General features: G+C 43.3%; 1 protein-coding gene across 3 annotated transcripts; it reads left to right on the top strand.

Moving 5' to 3' along the window:
• Positions 1-4,032: 4,032 nt before the first annotated feature.
• HMGB1 (high mobility group box 1) lies at positions 4,033-9,732 on the top strand. 3 transcript variants are annotated; one of them, XM_060079736.1, is made up of 5 exons: positions 4,033-4,128; positions 6,849-7,012; positions 7,240-7,385; positions 7,886-8,060; positions 9,093-9,732. In XM_060079736.1, the coding sequence occupies exons 2-5, from the start codon at positions 6,863-6,865 to the stop codon at positions 9,267-9,269; spliced, it is 648 nt and encodes a 215-aa protein (XP_059935719.1). In that variant the 5' UTR covers positions 4,033-4,128; positions 6,849-6,862; the 3' UTR covers positions 9,270-9,732. The 3 variants fall into 3 exon arrangements, with proteins under 3 accessions (XP_059935719.1, XP_059935718.1, XP_059935720.1); XM_060079735.1 differs by lacking the exon at positions 4,033-4,128 and adding an exon at positions 4,554-4,699; XM_060079737.1 differs by lacking the exon at positions 4,033-4,128 and adding an exon at positions 6,479-6,612.
• Positions 9,733-17,829: the final 8,097 nt, after the last annotated feature.

The raw sequence follows: 17,829 nt of genomic DNA, 5'->3' as shown, positions 1-17,829 counted from the left end.
CTTGGGAGGAGCTGTCAGACTGTTCTCCAAATCGGCTGCGCCGTTTTACATTCCCACCAGCAGTGTATGATGCCACCAATTTCTCTATTTTCACTCATGCTCCCCATGTCTGTCTTTTTGATCATAGCCATCCTAGCAGGTGAGCTAAGACATTTGTTTTTAAGGTTTATGGCACTTCTAATAGGGCACCTGAATTTGGCCTGTTGACGTGGCTCTTGAGATCAAGACCTAAAATACTGATCTTTTCTGAATTTAGATCACCATTTTATAAAAACTTTTACTAATGAGTGTCCCCCTCTTCATGTGTACCATTCTTTGGCTAACCAGAGAACAGGAACCTTATTAAGAAAAGGTAATTTTTCTTCCTTATTCACCAGTGAAATATTACAATTCTAGAGATATTATTGGTATAAATTCGCTTCCGGGAATTCCCTGGCGGTCCAGTGGTGAGGACTCTGTGCTTTCACTGTGGAGAGCTGGGGTTCAATCCCTGGTCGGGGAACTGGGATCCCGCAAGCCGCAGAGCGCAGCCCAGAAAAAAAAAAAAATCACTTCCATGCCGTTTTCTTTGCCTCAGCCATCAATGCTGCCCACAGCTGAAGCCACTGATTTCCCCACCTGCAAGCCACATTGGCACAGAAGACTCGGGCCAAGGCAGAAGTACTTAAGCAGCCTAGGACGAGGTTCCCCTTCCCCACGCGCTGACAGATATCATAACACCACCTCTCTGCCTTCCTCGGGTCTTTCTTTGTGCCCATCTGTTTAATCCTCTAATGTCCTTGCAAGTGAGATGAAGCATCACCACCTCTAAGCAAGAGTTGGGGAAATGAGCACAGACCTTAGTGGCTACCCGAGGCCACACGTGGTAGATTGAGGGGTGGGACTCGGTGTCCTAGGTCACAACCTGTACGCTTTTCTCTACCTGAATTCCTCTCCTTTATTGTCAGCATCCAAAAAAGAAAAAAAAAAGAAGAAGAAGGTTTTAAGTGTACAGGACCCTTAGTGCCGTTGACCTCGTCAGACATTTCGGTTTACTGTTTCTATTCCTTTTCAGAAACTGGCCCTGTTTGAGAAGGAGAGACAACAGAGGATTCATATAACTTGACTTTAGGCTTCATTGCATGAGGAGGAATCAATATCCTCCAGCCAAAGACTTACAGCCCCCTGTCTGCTTTTTGTATTTTTTTACATTAGAGTTGTTTCAAAGGCCCACTGCAAGCAACCTTTGGGCGGACATTCTTGCAGTTTTCTGTGCTAAATTGTTATTTGGCTTGCCATAGTTCACTGTATCCAACTAGGAATAACCTTGGCCTAGTTGGGAGCTGGTAAATACTACAAATATATGCGTTTGTCTTTATTTGCAATTGCCCCTAGCCCCCAACTCCATCTTCCTCTTTTTAAGTTATAAGAATGAGGTGCAGTTGACATCTATCCTCAATATTAATCCTAACATTTACTTATTGTTCTATTTTCCTGCCTTCTGATTTAGAAATACCCCAATGTTTATCGCCAAAGATGGAAGAGGAAGATTAAAACAATAATTTGCGTAAGTACTCTTTCAGCTATTAAATCATTTATTCAACAGACTTTATTTACTGCCTGCTGTATGCCAGGCACCCTGCTAGGTGCTTGGGATGCAAAGATAAGATAGGATTCCTGCCTTTAAGGGGTACATTGCCTGCTGTGGGACAAACAGACATATAACTGGATAATTACAATTGTGAGCACAGTAATTAATGTACAGAATATTATGAGATTCCAGAAGAGAGGCACTTCTCCTGTCCTAGAGGCAGGCTCCAGGAGGGGTATAACCCGTATTCATGAAGATCTGTAATTTAGTTGGCTAAATTGGGCATGGGAGAGAGTGTTCAGGCTTTTGGAATTAGATAACTTCGTAAGTTGGGATTAAAACACCCAATAACCCTAAAGTAAAATATATGCCAATTTGTGGCTAATGATTCATGTTGAAGAAGGAGAGGGTCTAATATAATAAAATAAGTGAACGTTAAGGTTGCAGGCTTAGAGCTAGAAGTTGTAGGGTTTACTTAAAAAGTTTCTCTCCTTTTATGTTCCTCCCTTTGTATCACAAAAAGCAAATAAGAGAAATGTGCCTACAAGTGCAGGTTTTAATGCTCTGGGACATGGCCTCTGTTATACTTGGGAATAACTGAGGGCACCATCACTAGACTGGATGAGGATTTAGTGCTGTCTGAGGCTAAAATTTAAAAAAAAAAAAACTTAATTTGCAACCACTGCCCTCATATAAAATTAAAATATGAAGAAAAACTCAAGGCTAACTAACTGCACTTGATGTTTTCTAACTCATGGGTATGAAGAGGTCTGCATGACATAATTTTAAACCTTTGAAGAAAAACTTTAATCTTTACAACAAGCCCATGATCACTTCCATTTTATAGCTGAGAGATTGGAAGCACAAAGGAGTTAAAAAAAAAAAACTTGCCAGAGATCATACAGCTAGTAAGTAGCAGAGCTGGGATTTGAACCCAGGTCTATTTAAATCCAGTGCCTGTAATTCACCGTACCATCCTGCTGAAATAGAAACCTGTGTGGGCCCATTGCTCTTGAGTTGTTCTGTGACCATAAAGTTACCCTGGCAGGAGTAAGCTTTTAGAGACAACTGGTAAAAGAACCTAAAAAAGTGGTTGGACCGGGGCAAACGCAACACTGCTCCTGGAAAATACCCATAGTGCTATCTTCAGATAATATTCAAATTTTGATATCACGGATGCCATCTAAAGTGTGGATAATTCATATGAATATTTTGTAATATAGTCATCGAGAAGATAAAACAGAATTGAAATAAATACCTAGATTTAAAGAAAGCATAAAATTTGATTAATAGAGGGAAGTAAAAAGAAGAGTAAATATGTGTGAAGGTAACAGTATAACAGTTAACTTTAGATGTTTGCTTTTTAAACACCGAGTGTACATTATACTAGTTTATATGGTCTTAATATCATACTTTTTCATGTTCATATGACATGCATTGTCCATTCACCAAGACTATAATCCTTGAGACCAATTATGTATTTTTTTAGTAAAAGGAATAAACATTGACATCATAGGTCAGGAGAGGTTATCTCTAAGTCTATTCTCAATAGCTTAATACATTTGAGCAAATACATTATGTTATGGATGCTTAGACTGGATATATGAAATAAAATTGACATAATAAAATGAGTGATTTTAACTTTGGTCTGTTACATTTGGAGGAATTGGCTGGTGGGTTTAGAAGTGTATAAACATACCATCAGAGAGTGAAAAAAAAGGAAGTCTGTTATAACTGAATAGGGGTGTGGTCTGCTCAGGCTACAGAAGAATAGATAATAGTTTCATAAAGGGCTGATAGAACCGTAGAGTCTTCAGAACTGGCTATTATCGCTAGCACATTTTCCTTTACAGACATAATAAGTATGGCTATTAATACCGCCAGCTTGGTGAGTTAGAGAAACACACTCTCTGCCTCTATCTAATCCTCCGGGTAACAATATACCTACAACTCCTGTAATCCTAGAGCAGTTACATGGATGCACTAAGTGGTGTGATGGGAGGGAAAGATAGCATCACAAGGATTCGTTTGATTATAACCGTAATCCACACCAAGTCAAATAAAACAGCCAAACAGTTAAAAAGGTGGTCTCTAATGAATTTGCTAATTCTAGCAGGCCCTCGCAAACATTTCCTGCTAGAGTACCCCGTATCAAAACGAAGTGGCTGTGTGCTTTAATTACATGGAATAATCATTTGATTTCCAGGAAGTTGAGACCGTGCTTTGTATTTAAATACAAAGTTCTAGACGAGCTGTGAAACTCGATCAATCCAAGGAAAAGGGTGAAACTAAATGCCTGTTCGGTGAGTCAAGGTTTCAGCTGCTCAGCAAGCCTGACGGTACGGGTTTAGGAGCCCAGAAAAGGGGTGTTTTAAAGCCGGCTGACTGGATCGTGTCACTTTCTTATAGGAAAAGCCCTGCCTTCCCAGAGATCTAGAGTGTAATGCAACCATATGTTGCTGACGAGCTCGAATCTTGGCTGCCTTCGCCCCTCTGCACGAGCAGAAACCCCGGTTTTCAGGGGCCGTGATCTCATCGTGTCGCTCTCACTTTTGAAGGTCTGTTAAAAAGTCTGGGGCCTCTTATCTTAACGGCTTTGGAAGTGAGTTTGGGGTGAGAAGGGGGGGGAGGCCTGTGGGTGTCTCTTTTGCCTGAGGAGCTGGAGACACTTGTGGAAAAGTCAGGCCCTTTTCGCTCCGGCGGCCGCTCGGGCGTGGGGCCGGCTTGGGTTAGACACATGCACACATACACCATAGAGCTCTGCTTTCCCGTAGCAGCTGCTGCCTCTGCCTCTGCCTCTCCCGCCTCAGCCTCTTTGCCCGGCATACACACACATTCAGATTTGCGCGCTGTTTCAATCCTTGATGACGTGTCCCCGGAGACAGCCAATAGCAAACGGGCTCTGGTCAGGACAATGGGAGGTATCGGGCCAATGAGAGAGCCCCGTGAGTTGGCGGTAGCCAATAGGAGCCGCGCTGGCTGGAGAGTAATGTTACAGAGCGGAGAGAGTGAGGAGGCTGCGTCTGGCTCCCGCTCTCACAGCCATTGCAGTACATTGAGCTCCATAGAGACAGCGCCGGGGCAAGTGAGAGCCGGACGGGCACTGGGCGACTCTGTGCCTCGCGGAGGGTGAGTCTGGGGCAGCGCCGCGGCGGGGAGAGCGCCTCCGGCAGCTCCACAGCCCGCGCGGCGGCCGGATCCCCGCGGCCGGGAGCCGGCGGGTCAGGATCCACACAAAGGCAAATGAGGGGGGACCGTGGGGGGAACTGCGCACGGAGCGAGCCTCCCCTCGGGCGCCGGGAGCCCGGCCGCGCGCCGGAGCCCCGGCCCCCGGGCCGCCGGAGGCGCCGCGAGCCCCGAGCCCCGCGAGTTTCCACCCCCGGCGGCGTCCGCGCTGACTGGCGCAAAAAAATTTTTTTTTTCATTAAAAAAAATTTTTAACGTGTTTTCGGCCCCCGGGCCGAGCGTTCGGGCGGCCGGCGTGCGCGGGGGGCGGCGGGCCGCCGGGCGGGCGGGCGGCGCTTCACGGCTGCATTGGCCGCCGCAGAGCCGGGCGCCGGCGGCGGGCAAGCGCGGGCGGCGGGCGCTGCGGGCGGGCGGGCGGCGGCGGCGAGGGGCCGGGGCCGGGGGCGGCGGCGCGGGGCCGGGCCCGCCGGCCTGAGCCCGAGCCCGAGCCAGTGCCCGGGCGCGGCGGCGGCGGCGGCGGCGGCCCGGCGGCGGGGGGAGCGGCGCCGCGGCGCTCGCTGGAACATGGCTGACTCGGCCCGGCGCTGCTGGCTGGAGAGAAAACAAGGCGGGCGGGCGCGGGCGGGGGAGCTGGGCGCAGCAGTTCCGAGGCAACTTTTTTTTTCGTCTTCTCACAGCCCCGCGTCGTCCGTGCGGGGGCGGCGGGCCGCACGGGCCGCGCGGAGGGAGAAGGGGAGCGGCGGGCCGGGGGCGCCTCCCGGGGCGGCCCCCCCGCGGGCGGCGGGCTGGGGGAGGGTCCGGCTGCGCGCCCCCCGCCCCTCCCCCCGGCCGTCATGGCCGAGTGTGTGCGCCAGAGCGCGGCGCGCACCCCGCCCGCCTGCGCTCGCACTCACACTCTCGCACACTCACTCGCACACACACACAGACACACACACACACACATACACACACACACAAAGGGAAGGAGCCATATTCTAGCTCGCGCTCGCCCTCGCGGCGGCGGCGGCGGCGCAGGCGGGGAAGACGCGCAGCGGCCATTCCGTGCGCGCCGGCCCCGGCGGCCGCGGGCGGAGCCAGCCCCCATTTCGAGCGGGGCTGCTCCCTCCGCCGAGCCGACAAAATGGGGGAGGCCGGCAGGCCTGCGCGGGCGGCGGGCGGCCGGGCGCACGTGGCGGCGCCGTGCGGGGCGGGGAGCCGGGCCCGGAGGCCGGGCCGCGGCCCCGCCGTCCCCGGCGGCCTCCCCTCGCGGCCCCGCAGTGGGCGGGCGGCCGGGGGGGGGGGGCCCGGTGGCGGGAAGGTGTGCGGAGCCCGCCCCGCGCGGCGCCCCGACTTCCACGGCTCAGAAAAAAAAATACTGCCCTGGTGGGGGGGGGGGGCAGCCCGAGCAGCGAGCAGGAGTGGCTTTTGTCCCTCATCCTTGTTTACTCGAAGAAACTTCAGACCGGACGTGTTTAGTCAGAACCGAAATGCGTCTCGGGGCCAAGCCGATAGCAAAGGAAGCTGCCTGGCGGTGGCAGCCGCGCAGATAGCGCCGCCATCCCCCAGCCCGGGCCCGAGCGGGCCTCCCGCTCCCTCCCCCCGGCAAACTTTTATGCCGAGAGAGTATTTACAGTGATCCCTGGGACAGCTTTAGGTGAGCCGTGGACTTGGCCCGCGACCCGGAGAGGTCTGCCCGCTTTGGCTCTCACCTAGTTGTTCCTTACGTAGCGCTGAGCCGTGAATCGGCAGCGTCGCTTTTCTGACCTTTGGTTTTGTTGATTGAAAACGATTTTTTGCATTTAATTCTTCGTTTCTTTTAAATGACCGGTTGGGTGTTCACCCAGAACAGATACAGGCAGCGAAGTAACAAGCGCCGTGTGAGTATACCACTGTGTGTCCACTTTTTGGAGATCCCACTCAAGGACCGTATTTCGCCCGGTGTAGCCTTTTCTAGGAATTGACTATCACTGCCATTTTCTCTGGTATTATGAGGGGTTAATGCCACTGCCCTGTTAAACAACCAGTGCCTTGCTTTTCATTCCCTCCCCAAGAAGTTAGAGTACTCTTAAATGCCGAAAATTTCATTAACATTACGCTTTTATATATTTTTTAGAAAAATAATTAAGCATGGGCAAAGGAGATCCTAAGAAGCCGAGAGGCAAAATGTCATCATATGCATTCTTTGTGCAAACTTGCCGGGAGGAGCACAAGAAGAAGCACCCAGATGCTTCCGTCAACTTCTCAGAGTTTTCTAAGAAGTGCTCAGAGAGGTGGAAGGTAAGAGGGCTTAGAACATACTAAGGAGGTACTAAAGGGTGAAGTCCAAATTGGGATTTTGGGATTTTTAAAAAGCCTCGGTACAATTTGCATAATGTGAGTGGTGGTGTTGGAACAGGCTGCTAAATATTCAGCAAAGGACACTGGTTTTGTTCCTTTTAATACTTAAGAGGACAGCTTGTTAAAACTTTGTTGTCGAGTTAAGTTTACAAGTTATTATTTTATAGACCATGTCTGCTAAAGAGAAAGGAAAGTTTGAAGACATGGCAAAGGCGGACAAGGCCCGTTATGAAAGAGAAATGAAAACTTATATCCCTCCTAAAGGGGAAACAAAAAAGAAGTTCAAGGATCCCAATGCACCCAAGAGGCCTCCGTAAGTATCTTTTGCCTGTTTTTATTTTCAAGGAGTGTTTTGCAGTAGAATCAGACAAATGTAGCAAGCCACCTTGTGGATTTGGGGTCTGTAATCAAAGTTTCTTCGCTGACTCACATTGGTGTGTTTAAATTTCGTAAATAAAATTCCTGTTGGATGGCAGTTTTAGTTAGAGCAGTGGAATTGGATTCTGGCCTCTTTCACCCAATATATCTCCTAAGTGTAATTTTAATTTTGATTCTTTTCTTTCCTGAGAAATGCCATCCGTCTAAGAGTAATTTGCAGAATGTTCTCTTGGAACGCTGATAAATAGTGTATGTTCAGCTCGTGGTGTCATAAGTTAGCTCATTGTGTAAATTAAGTTTAATGAGGGATATTTAGCGTTTCATAATATTTATATCCTGTGAAATATGTGGTAGAAATTAGAAGCAGCTTTTATACAGCAATACAACACAGTTGTTAGTAAACCTACAATTCTAAAATTAACTCTCTCTTTTTAGTTCGGCCTTTTTCTTGTTTTGTTCTGAGTATCGTCCAAAAATCAAAGGAGAACATCCTGGCCTATCCATTGGTGATGTTGCAAAGAAACTGGGAGAGATGTGGAATAACACTGCTGCAGATGACAAGCAGCCTTATGAGAAGAAGGCTGCTAAACTGAAGGAAAAGTACGAAAAGGTGAGTATGGATTGGCTCGGTGTAGTGATGAAAGGGTACGCCAGGTGTTAGACGAATGACCATACTTGGTACTGCATCTTAATTTCCTGTTATGATTCCTAAGAGTTTGAGGTGTAATGCAGTTTTAAGTATAACAGCTATTCAATGTGCCACTGGCTGTACTCTTAAGTCCCTTTCCATGTTTTAAAGAACGTAGAAGATCAAATAAATTGTTAGTGTTGTTTGACTTAACATTATTTGACTCGGGTGGTTTTGTTATTCTCCAGTATCCAGATTTATGAAGATTTTGGTAGTCACTTTGAGTCAAATGATTTAAGTATTTTAAATGATCAGGCACACAACATAAAAATAGGCTGGACCAAGTAACGTAGATCTGTATTGTTCATAAACGCCCTGAAACATTTATGTTCCCTCACTTAGATTTAAAAAAAAAAAAAAAGCTTTACTAAATCAGTTATGAGTTTGTTGATCTGTACAGTAAATTGATATAATAAAATAAAAAGCTGTAGCCTCTATACTTTGAGTTGAAATATTAAAAGTAAAGTTAGAGTTTAGCTCATTTAGTCATTTTGGAGAAATGTATCCATTTCTGGATGTTTCTTAACCTAATTGCATGCTCAGTGGCAAATAACTTTTTTTTTTTAAGACAAGATTTTCTACTATGGATTAGGGTCTGACAGTATAAACCTGTAGAATGCGTTTTTGCATTCAGAAGGTGGCAGTGTCTACCCTTTAATCAGTCTCTACGTTCTAGTTTTAATAAACTGAACTTAGGATGTGGTACATGGTTGTATTTCAGTGAGGCGTAACAATGCTGATGTCAAACCATGTCATTCCATGAGTTACGGATTATTTACAATTATGATATTTTTATGTGTGTTTCTGAAAGTCCACAGATGTGAGTGCAGATAATGTGTTATTTTAGTATATCTGAGTCCTTATTTTTTCATAAAGTTTCGCCATGTTACTTTCATTTCTCTCCTTAACTGTTTTGTCTTTCCAACCACTTTCTTCCTGCCTTTATTTTGGAAGGATATTGCTGCATACCGAGCTAAAGGGAAGCCTGATGCAGCAAAAAAGGGAGTCGTCAAGGCTGAAAAAAGCAAGAAAAAGAAGGAAGAGGAGGAAGATGAGGAAGATGAAGAGGATGAGGAGGAGGAGGAAGATGAAGAGGATGAAGAGGAGGAGGAAGATGATGATGATGAATAAGTTGGTTCTAGCGCAGTTTTTTTTTTCTTGTCTATAAAGCATTTAACCCCCCTGTACACAACTCACTCCTTTTAAAGAAAAAAATTGAAATGTAAGGCTGTGTAAGATTTGTTTTTAAACTGTACAGTGTCTTTTTTTGTATAGTTAACACACTACCGAATGTGTCTTTAGATAGCCCTGTCCTGGTGGTATTTTCAATAGCCACTAACCTTGCCTGGTACAGTATGGGGGTTGTAAATTGGCATGGAAATTTAAAGCAGGTTCTTGTTGGTGCACAGCACAAATTAGTTATATATGGGGATGGTAGTTTTTTCATCTTCAGTTGTCTCTGATGCAGCTTATATGAAATAATTGTTGTTCTGTTAACTGAATACCACTCTGTAATTGCAAAGAAAAGAAAAAAAGTTGCAGCTGTTTTGTTGACATTCTGAATGCTTCTAAGTAAATACAATTTTTTTTATTAGTATTGTTGTCCTTTTCATAGGTCTGAAAATTTTCTTCTTAAGGGGAAGCTAGTCTTTTGCTTTTGCCCATTTTGGATCACACGAATTACTACAGTGTTTATCTTTCGTATAGTTAGCTGATAAAAAGCTTTTGTGTACACACCCTGCATACTCATGATGAGGGTAATAAAAGTTTAATTGAGACAGTTTTCATCCATAACTGAAACTCAAATCTTGATCGGTTGATACCAGATTTCACATAGCCCAGGTTCATTTACAAAGTGAAGAGTAACCAATCTACTCACAGCACGGGATTATTAGAATCAAACATTTTGAAAGTCTGTCCTTGAAGGACTAATAGAAAAGTATGTTCTAATCTTTACATGAGGACTCTACATCTTTTAACTCCCATTACCATGTAATGGCAGTTATATTTGCAGTTCCCACGTTTAAGACTGAGAATGTATCCCCAAAAGCGTGAGCTTAAAATACAGGACTGCCATATTATGTTTTTTTTGTTGTTATTAGTCCCAACAAAGGCTCTGGAGAAAAAGTGCTGGCTGTAAATGTCTTCTCCTATTTATCTAAATATGGATTGTTTAGGAAACTTGAGATCCTCCATTAAAGGTATTTTTAATTAATTGGGCCAACTTTTTAAATTGTATACCACATTTTAAATCAGGTATATTTTCCTATATTATGGTTTGCCCCTTTATAAATAGACATGAGGGAAGAAGACAAACTTTGTATTTCAGTATGAATTACCTGATTTATTTGAATTTTTCTTTACAAAACTCAAGCTCATTCATCAGGGTCATATGTTTATCTGCTTAACAGTTTAGGGAACAATTTGGCAATTTTGTGGTTTTTGAGATTATCGTTCTCTTAAAGTGCCAGTGTTTTAAAATAGCGTTCTTGTAATTTTACACGCTTTTGTGATGGAGTGATGTTTTGTTATATAATTTTGACTTGGATTCTTTCCATTTGCATTTGTTTTATGTAATTTCAGGAGGAATACTGAACATCTGAGTCCTGGATGATACTAATAAACTAATAATTGCAGAGGTTTTAAATATTAGTTAAATGGCTTTCACTTAAGATTTTAAGGTTTTGTTATATACATATTTTAATCTTATTCTCAGTTAATACCTCTTAGCAACATCATTTAAATAAGTGTAAGGGCGGGCAAAGTTTATCCCTTAAAAAATACTCACTTTACCCTTGTAAATAGATTAATGGGCTGATAAAGATTTTTGTGAAACATTCCATGTGTTCTCATAGGCTGCTGTTTACATAAATCAGGAAAAGCTAATTTTGCTTTCCGACTATTGGATTAATAAACAAGATAGTTTTCTAAAGCAAGGCACATGTAAGTAAAAAGCAGGAATAATGATTATAAATCTAAACTTAAGTTTTCTAAGCTAAAGGAGAGGACCGCAGTAGAGGGGCTGAAATTGTGTCAAAACTTATCAGATTTTTAGTCAAGAGGAACAAGTAGTTATCTCTCATTTACATGGAAGTTTGCTGTAGCTAAAGAATCATTGTTTATTGCTAGTAGGTGATCCAGTTAAAATGAATTCAGCCTCAAGGAACTTCAGTGGGTGTCTTGTGACAGCTACTGTTAAGATGTTGAGAGCGGGAACAGGTTTTTTTGGGTTAACTGGATTCAGATCTTGACAGGAGGACATGGACAAAATCCCTTTTCAATCTGAAAACATACTAGCTCTGTTTACTATTTCAACAGTATACCCTGAAACTTGGATGTTCAAAACTCAAGTAAATAGAGGTAGGAGGCATAACAGATTTTTTTAAGTTAATGCATAGGAACTATTTTAATGTCTAGAAATAGTTACAGCATTATGGGGTATGAAGATTTTCTTAACATCAAAAGATTAAACAGTATAAACTTTAGTATTAAGTTGTCTGCATTTTAAAAATTGATATAAAGTCGGCATACTCATTAACACTTAACCAAAGTAATTGTCTCCTAAAGGTTGGGAGCTGTTGCTGGTTAGTGCCTCTTCCATCAGGTGTTGATGCTTGCTCTACGTTTTTATTAATTAGAGTGAAATCTGAAAAAAAAATCTTTTGTGTGTGCTGTGCACCACAGGGGTAAGACTTAGATGATAATGATGGAAAGTGCCTGTGTGACAGGCTGTTCAAATACTTCCCTCACTGCCTGGGGGATATTAAGTACTGCTTAGACGGTAGGGTACTATCTGGCTATATTGAAAACTGCACTGGAAATACAAGATGGAAATTTTTGAATGGAACGTGTGGCCAACTCCCTTGCTTGGCATCACAAACTGACAGTTCAAATCTAGGTCTGCTTGGTACAACAGGCCTTCTGAAAGGGCCTGAAATAGCTCTTTTTCAGTACCAGCCAGCTACTTTTTGCGTATGATGGTATCACTGTAAATTTGCACAAATTCAATACAGCTTAAATCAGGATTAACTGCTGCTCAAGTGTGAACCATTGGCCAGTAATTAGCTTGCTTAATAAGTTGTGGTAGGTTATTTTTAAATTTTTTCATATTTGTGCTTTGTCATTTTAAAATGACTCTTGAAATGCTTTTAAAACGACGTAAAAGCCAGGAAACGGTTTGGATACCTATGCAACAAAAGATGCAAGCTGGTTCATTTCTTGTCCCCCTCATAGCAAAGACGTGAACAGCAGTGCTAACGCTCGCCGGAACCTGGGAAGTTCCCTGGGTCTAAGCCAAGTTGCTCCCTGCAGTAATAAGGCAAAATGTGGCCCTGTTCTAGGAATGCTGTTATTTAACGCTACACCACGGCACAGGACAAAGAATGACAGGCATAACTTAACAAGCCACACTCCAGAATATATAGCCCCATCTTCCAGTGGGTTTCAGTCTGAAATCATATCTACCAGGAGGAAATTTAATCACTTAGGCCTCTAGGCATGTCCATTGGTTTGAACCTTCTCTATCGGTCACCTGCTGAAAAAGGAAGTGGTAATATAGATCTGGAATAAGATGAGGAATTATGATAGACCTTTAAGTGGTGGCGTGAGGTATGTGGAGACTGAAAGCCAGTAGTGGTGAGAAAATCAGTGAAAAGGGATTAAAGAGATTCCTGTAAATTTTTTTTTTTTTTTTTTTTTTTTTTTTTGTGGTATGCGGGCCTCTCACTGTTGTGGCCTCCCCCGTTGCGGAGCACAGGCTCCGGACGCGCAGGTTCCGGATGCGCAGGCCCAGCGGCCATGGCTCACGGGCCCAGCCGCTCCGCGGCATATGGGATCCTCCCAGACCGGGGCACGAACCCGTATCCCCTGCATCGGCAGGCGGACTCTCAACCACTGCGCCACCAGGGAGGCCCTTGTAAATTTTTATGATGTACTTTTTTTTTCTCTTTAGTCACACAATTCAAACATAAGTGACATTTCATGGTATGATACCCCATGATATATTTGATCATACTTTTACTGACGGTCATTCATGTTGCTTCCTATTTTTTGCTATTCCTAACAATACTGCAATGAACGTCTGTGTACATTTTTTTTTTTTTTTTTTTTTTTTTTTTTTTTTTTGCGGTATGCGGGCCTCTCACTGTTGTGGCCTCTCCCGCTGCGGAGCACAGGCTCCGGACGCGCAGGCTCCGGACGCGCAGGCTCAGTGGCCATGGCTCACGGGCCCAGCCGCTCCGCGGCATATGGGATCCTCCCAGACCGGGGCACGAACCCGTATCCCCTGCATCGGCAGGCGGACTCCCAACCACTTGCGCCACCAGGGAGGCCCCTGTGTACATTTTTGTTAGGCTTGTGTAGGTCTAGATACCTTGAAGTAGAATTGCTGAGTCAACAGATAGGTAGGTGCATTTAAAATTTTGGCAGATATTGACAAATTGACCCCTCCCCCAAGACTATCCTTATTGTGAAACTTTTTTTTTTTTTTTTTTTGCGGTATGCGGGCCTCTCACTGTTGTGGCCTCTCCCGTTGCGGAGCACAGACGCACAGGCTCAGCGTCCATGGCTCACGGGCCCAGCTGCTCTGCGGCATATGGGATCTTCCCGGACCGGGGCACGAACCCATGTCCCCTGCATCGGCAGGCGGACTCTCAACCACTGCGCCACCAGGGAAGCCCTGTGAAACTTTTTTTTTTTTTTTTTTTTTTTTTGCGGTACGTGGGCCTCTCACTGTTGTGGCCTCTCCCGTTGAGGAGCACAGGCTCCGGACATGCACGCCCAGCAGCCATGGCTCACGGGCCCAGCCGCTCCGCGGCATGTGGGATCCTCCCGGACTGGGGCACGAACCTGTGTCCCCTGCATCAGCAGGCAGACTCTCAACCACTGCGCCACCAGGGAAGCCCTCTGTGAAACTTTTTAACAATGATTTTTAAGATATAATAAATCAGGTTTTTAATGGCTATTTCTTTGGCTCCATGAAATAAATGTCCATTTTTAAAAGATAAGAAATTAAAATACTGAAATGCTGCCATTTATTCAGAGCCACCCAAACACAAGAAGGTAGAATCAGAACTGAAAGACCCTTGGGTTGACTATTGACTATTTAAACTACTCTAACAAATTATTTCTCTATAAAGTTACTGCAGTAACTAAATATTTAAGTAATCCATTGTGAAAATGAGGAACTTCCTATTTTGGCATTTTCAATCCAGTAGCTTTATCTGGGGAGGGCTTTTTCTAGCAGAGATTGTGTGTCAATCTTTACAGAAGCTACAGCCAACGGTTTTGGAAACTAGTCAAGGATTGTGTGGGCTGGATTCTGGGCATTAGGAGATAGTTATTGGTAAAAAAAGGAATGGATACTGAGGATCTGCCTTAAATGGAATAAAATCGAACACTGCTTCACCTCCTTGCTGGAGATGGTACTTTAGGTAAAGGGTATACCCCAAACGCATTTATAAATGCAACCGTATTAATAGGCTTTAAAGTGGAATTAAACTTAGTTCCTTAGAGGTACATAGAATCTCTAGTTACAGTCTTTACCGTATTTTTGTTCACTGGGTTTCAACTACGGATCATCCTATAAAGTGTTCTGAACATAACCAGGTAAGTAAATAAAAAGTCCTAAAGCAAAAGAAGTATCGGTTGACGGTAAGAGAGTACTCAGTGTAATGCCCACAAAGGTGTGAAGAGTAAGAACTTGCAGGCTACTCAGAGCAAGGACGTGGCAGCCTCTTCCCCACTCCCCAGCCTAAATTTCAGGGAAGCTCAGGTCTTGTTCTGCCATCTGGAGTCTGCCTGGCTGGGACTTGGGCATAGGGAGTGGGCTAGGCGCACTCTGGCTGAGAAGGACCAGACAGACTTTTGTTTGTTTGTTTGTTTTTACAAGAGGGACAAGAGGTGCCATTGCTTTGGGGACTGATAACAGAATAAAGTGTGGCACCAGTGTAGGGTCCTAGCGCATTAGAGATAAAAGGCTCTAGGCTCTTGCAGTCCAGCCTATGCATTTTCACAGAGCAGTGGGCAAAGGCCCATCAAGACTCAGAGGCTCACTCAAGGACCAAAAGCAGCATCAAAACGATCTAGCAGTGCCAGGCTCACAGCAGGTGCAGAAAATTTTCCAGTTCCTTCCCCTTCTCTGTAAGGACAGTAACTAGGGGCTGGAAGGCTTCCTCCCTAACCCTCACTTTCCTGCCTGGGTCCTCCTGCCTCGGCTACAATTGTGGATATTCGAGCAGGTCAGCACCCTCCGCCATCACTGTGATTCCTCTCTGGCCTTCCTCCTTAGGTTTACTTGGACTCAGGACACTTGCTGACAAAACAAAACTAAAATACTGCCAGTCATTTAGAAAGTGATAAGCTACCTGATTCTAACAGGCTGGGAGGCACCAGAAGAATGTGTACTGCTTAGGTGTCCTTAGAATTGCAGCATGAACTTCCAGAAGTAGAAGGATAGCAATACACTACAATCACTTTTGAAAAACTTGTTTACCCTTATTGTGAATGAAATTTGCATTCATTGAAAGAAAATAAGCAGGGAAACAAACATCTACAAGTCTATTAGTCAGGAAAACTATTAACATATTGTGTGTTCTTCTAGTTTTATATATATAACATGATATATATATACAGATATATATTTGATTAATATATAACTTATATGTGTGTATATATATATATATAATTTTTTAACCTGAGGTGAGATTCACATAACAAAAAAACATTTTAAAATTAACAATTCAATGGCATTTAGTACATTCACAGTGTTGTGCAACCACCGCCTCCAGTTCCAAATATTTTCATCGCCCCAAAAGTAAATCCTATACCCATTAATTCTTCCCTTCCCCCTTAGCCCTTGGCAACAACCAATCTGCATCAGCTCCATGGATTTACCTATTGTGGCTATTTCGCATAAATGGAATCATACAGTACGTGACCTTTTGCGTCTGGCTTCTTTCACTTAGCATAATGTTTTCAAGGTTCATTCACACTGTGGTATGTATCATATTTCATTCCTTTTCGTGGCTGAGTAATATTCCAGTGCATATATATATATATATATATCACAATTCACTTATTCATTCATTCATTGATGGACACTTGACTAGTGCTGCTATGAACGTGCATGTACAAGTATTTGTTTGACTCCCTATTTTCAGTCCTTTGGGGTACATATCTAGGAATGGAATTACTGGATCATATGGTAATTCTGTTTAACTTTTTGAGGCTAAGATGGCTAAGATGACCCTTCCACAGCAACTGAATCATTTTACATTCCCTCTAGCAATGTATAAGCATTCCAATTTTTCCACAACCTCACCAACACTTCCTATTTCCCTGTTTTTTTTTTTTTTAAATAATAGCCATCGCAGTGGGTGGGTGTGAAGTAGTATCTCACTGTGGTTTTGATCTGCATTTACCCTAATGACTAATGATACTGAGCATCTTTTCATGTGCTTATTGGCCATTTGTATACCTTTTTGGAGAACTAATTCAAGTCCTTTGCCGATTTTTAAGTTAGGTTGTCTTTTGGTTGTTGTATATATATGTCTGCTTTACAAAAAATGGCAATATATTTACAAACACTCTACCTGAAAACTACTTTTACTGCTAACAGTCTATCTTAAAACTTTATGTCATCATATATTCTTATTCTGCTCTGCACTGAATCATTTTTACTGCCTGCATATTATCCCACTGAATAAATGTAAAATACCATAAATTATCTTGTCGATCCCGTATTAGACACTTGTGTAGTTTCTGATTTTTTAATTAGTTTCATTGAAGCATAGTTGATTTACAATGTTGTGGTAATTTCTGCTGTACAGCAAAGTGATTCAGTTATACATATATATACATTCTTTTTCATATTCTTTTCCATTATGGTTTATCACAGGATATTGAAATATCATTCCCTGTGCTATACAGTAGGACCGTGTTGTTGTTTATGGATTTTTTTTTTACTATTATGAACAAGGGCAAGATGACTAGACTTTCCTTATACCCATACTTCTGTATCCATGATTATTTTGTTAGGTTATAAATATATTCCTCAAAGTGAAATGGCCAAAATTGAAGTCAGTTTTTGATTGAAGTGAAACGATGAATTTGGTGAGTGCTACCAAGCTGCCTTCAGCAAGTTTTCATTCATCCAAATGTAGTAACTTTTTAAAAGGCTACTGAGACAATTTTATATATAAGGGATATGTAGGGTCATGATTTCTAAGATTCCATAAAGGTTTGAGCCTATAGCCGTGGGGGAAATCGTGAAAGGGATAAATCTTCCAAAGAGAGATGAAAAGCTTGAAAAAACTGGAGAGCCATTGGGTTGAAATGTCCATTTCCCTTTATGCTTCTGTTATTTTACTACTTTTCAGGTTGAAGATTAACAGAAAGAGCTTTTATATACAAGTAATTGCAGCACTGCAAAAAGAGAACGTGTAGATGAATTGGAATGGGTGAAAAGACTTGGAAAATTTTGCAAAAGCATTAGAGCTTTCTTGCTTTTCATTTCATTGTATTATTGTTCTTCATAATAATCTACATGATTTCCAAAACTTATTAGTCATTTGTATCAGAATTTTTTTCTTTAAATAAGGTTAACTGTGTTTTCACATATGATTTAAGACCAAGATAGTCTACAGTTCTGGGGAGTACATGTCTTATCAAATGGTGGCCAAGAGGTCAACAT

Source organism: Mesoplodon densirostris, chromosome 17, assembly GCF_025265405.1.
Source record: "Mesoplodon densirostris isolate mMesDen1 chromosome 17, mMesDen1 primary haplotype, whole genome shotgun sequence".
In the NCBI taxonomy this organism is placed as follows: Eukaryota; Metazoa; Chordata; class Mammalia; order Artiodactyla; family Ziphiidae; genus Mesoplodon; species Mesoplodon densirostris.
This window is presented reverse-complemented; position numbering and strand designations above follow the sequence as displayed.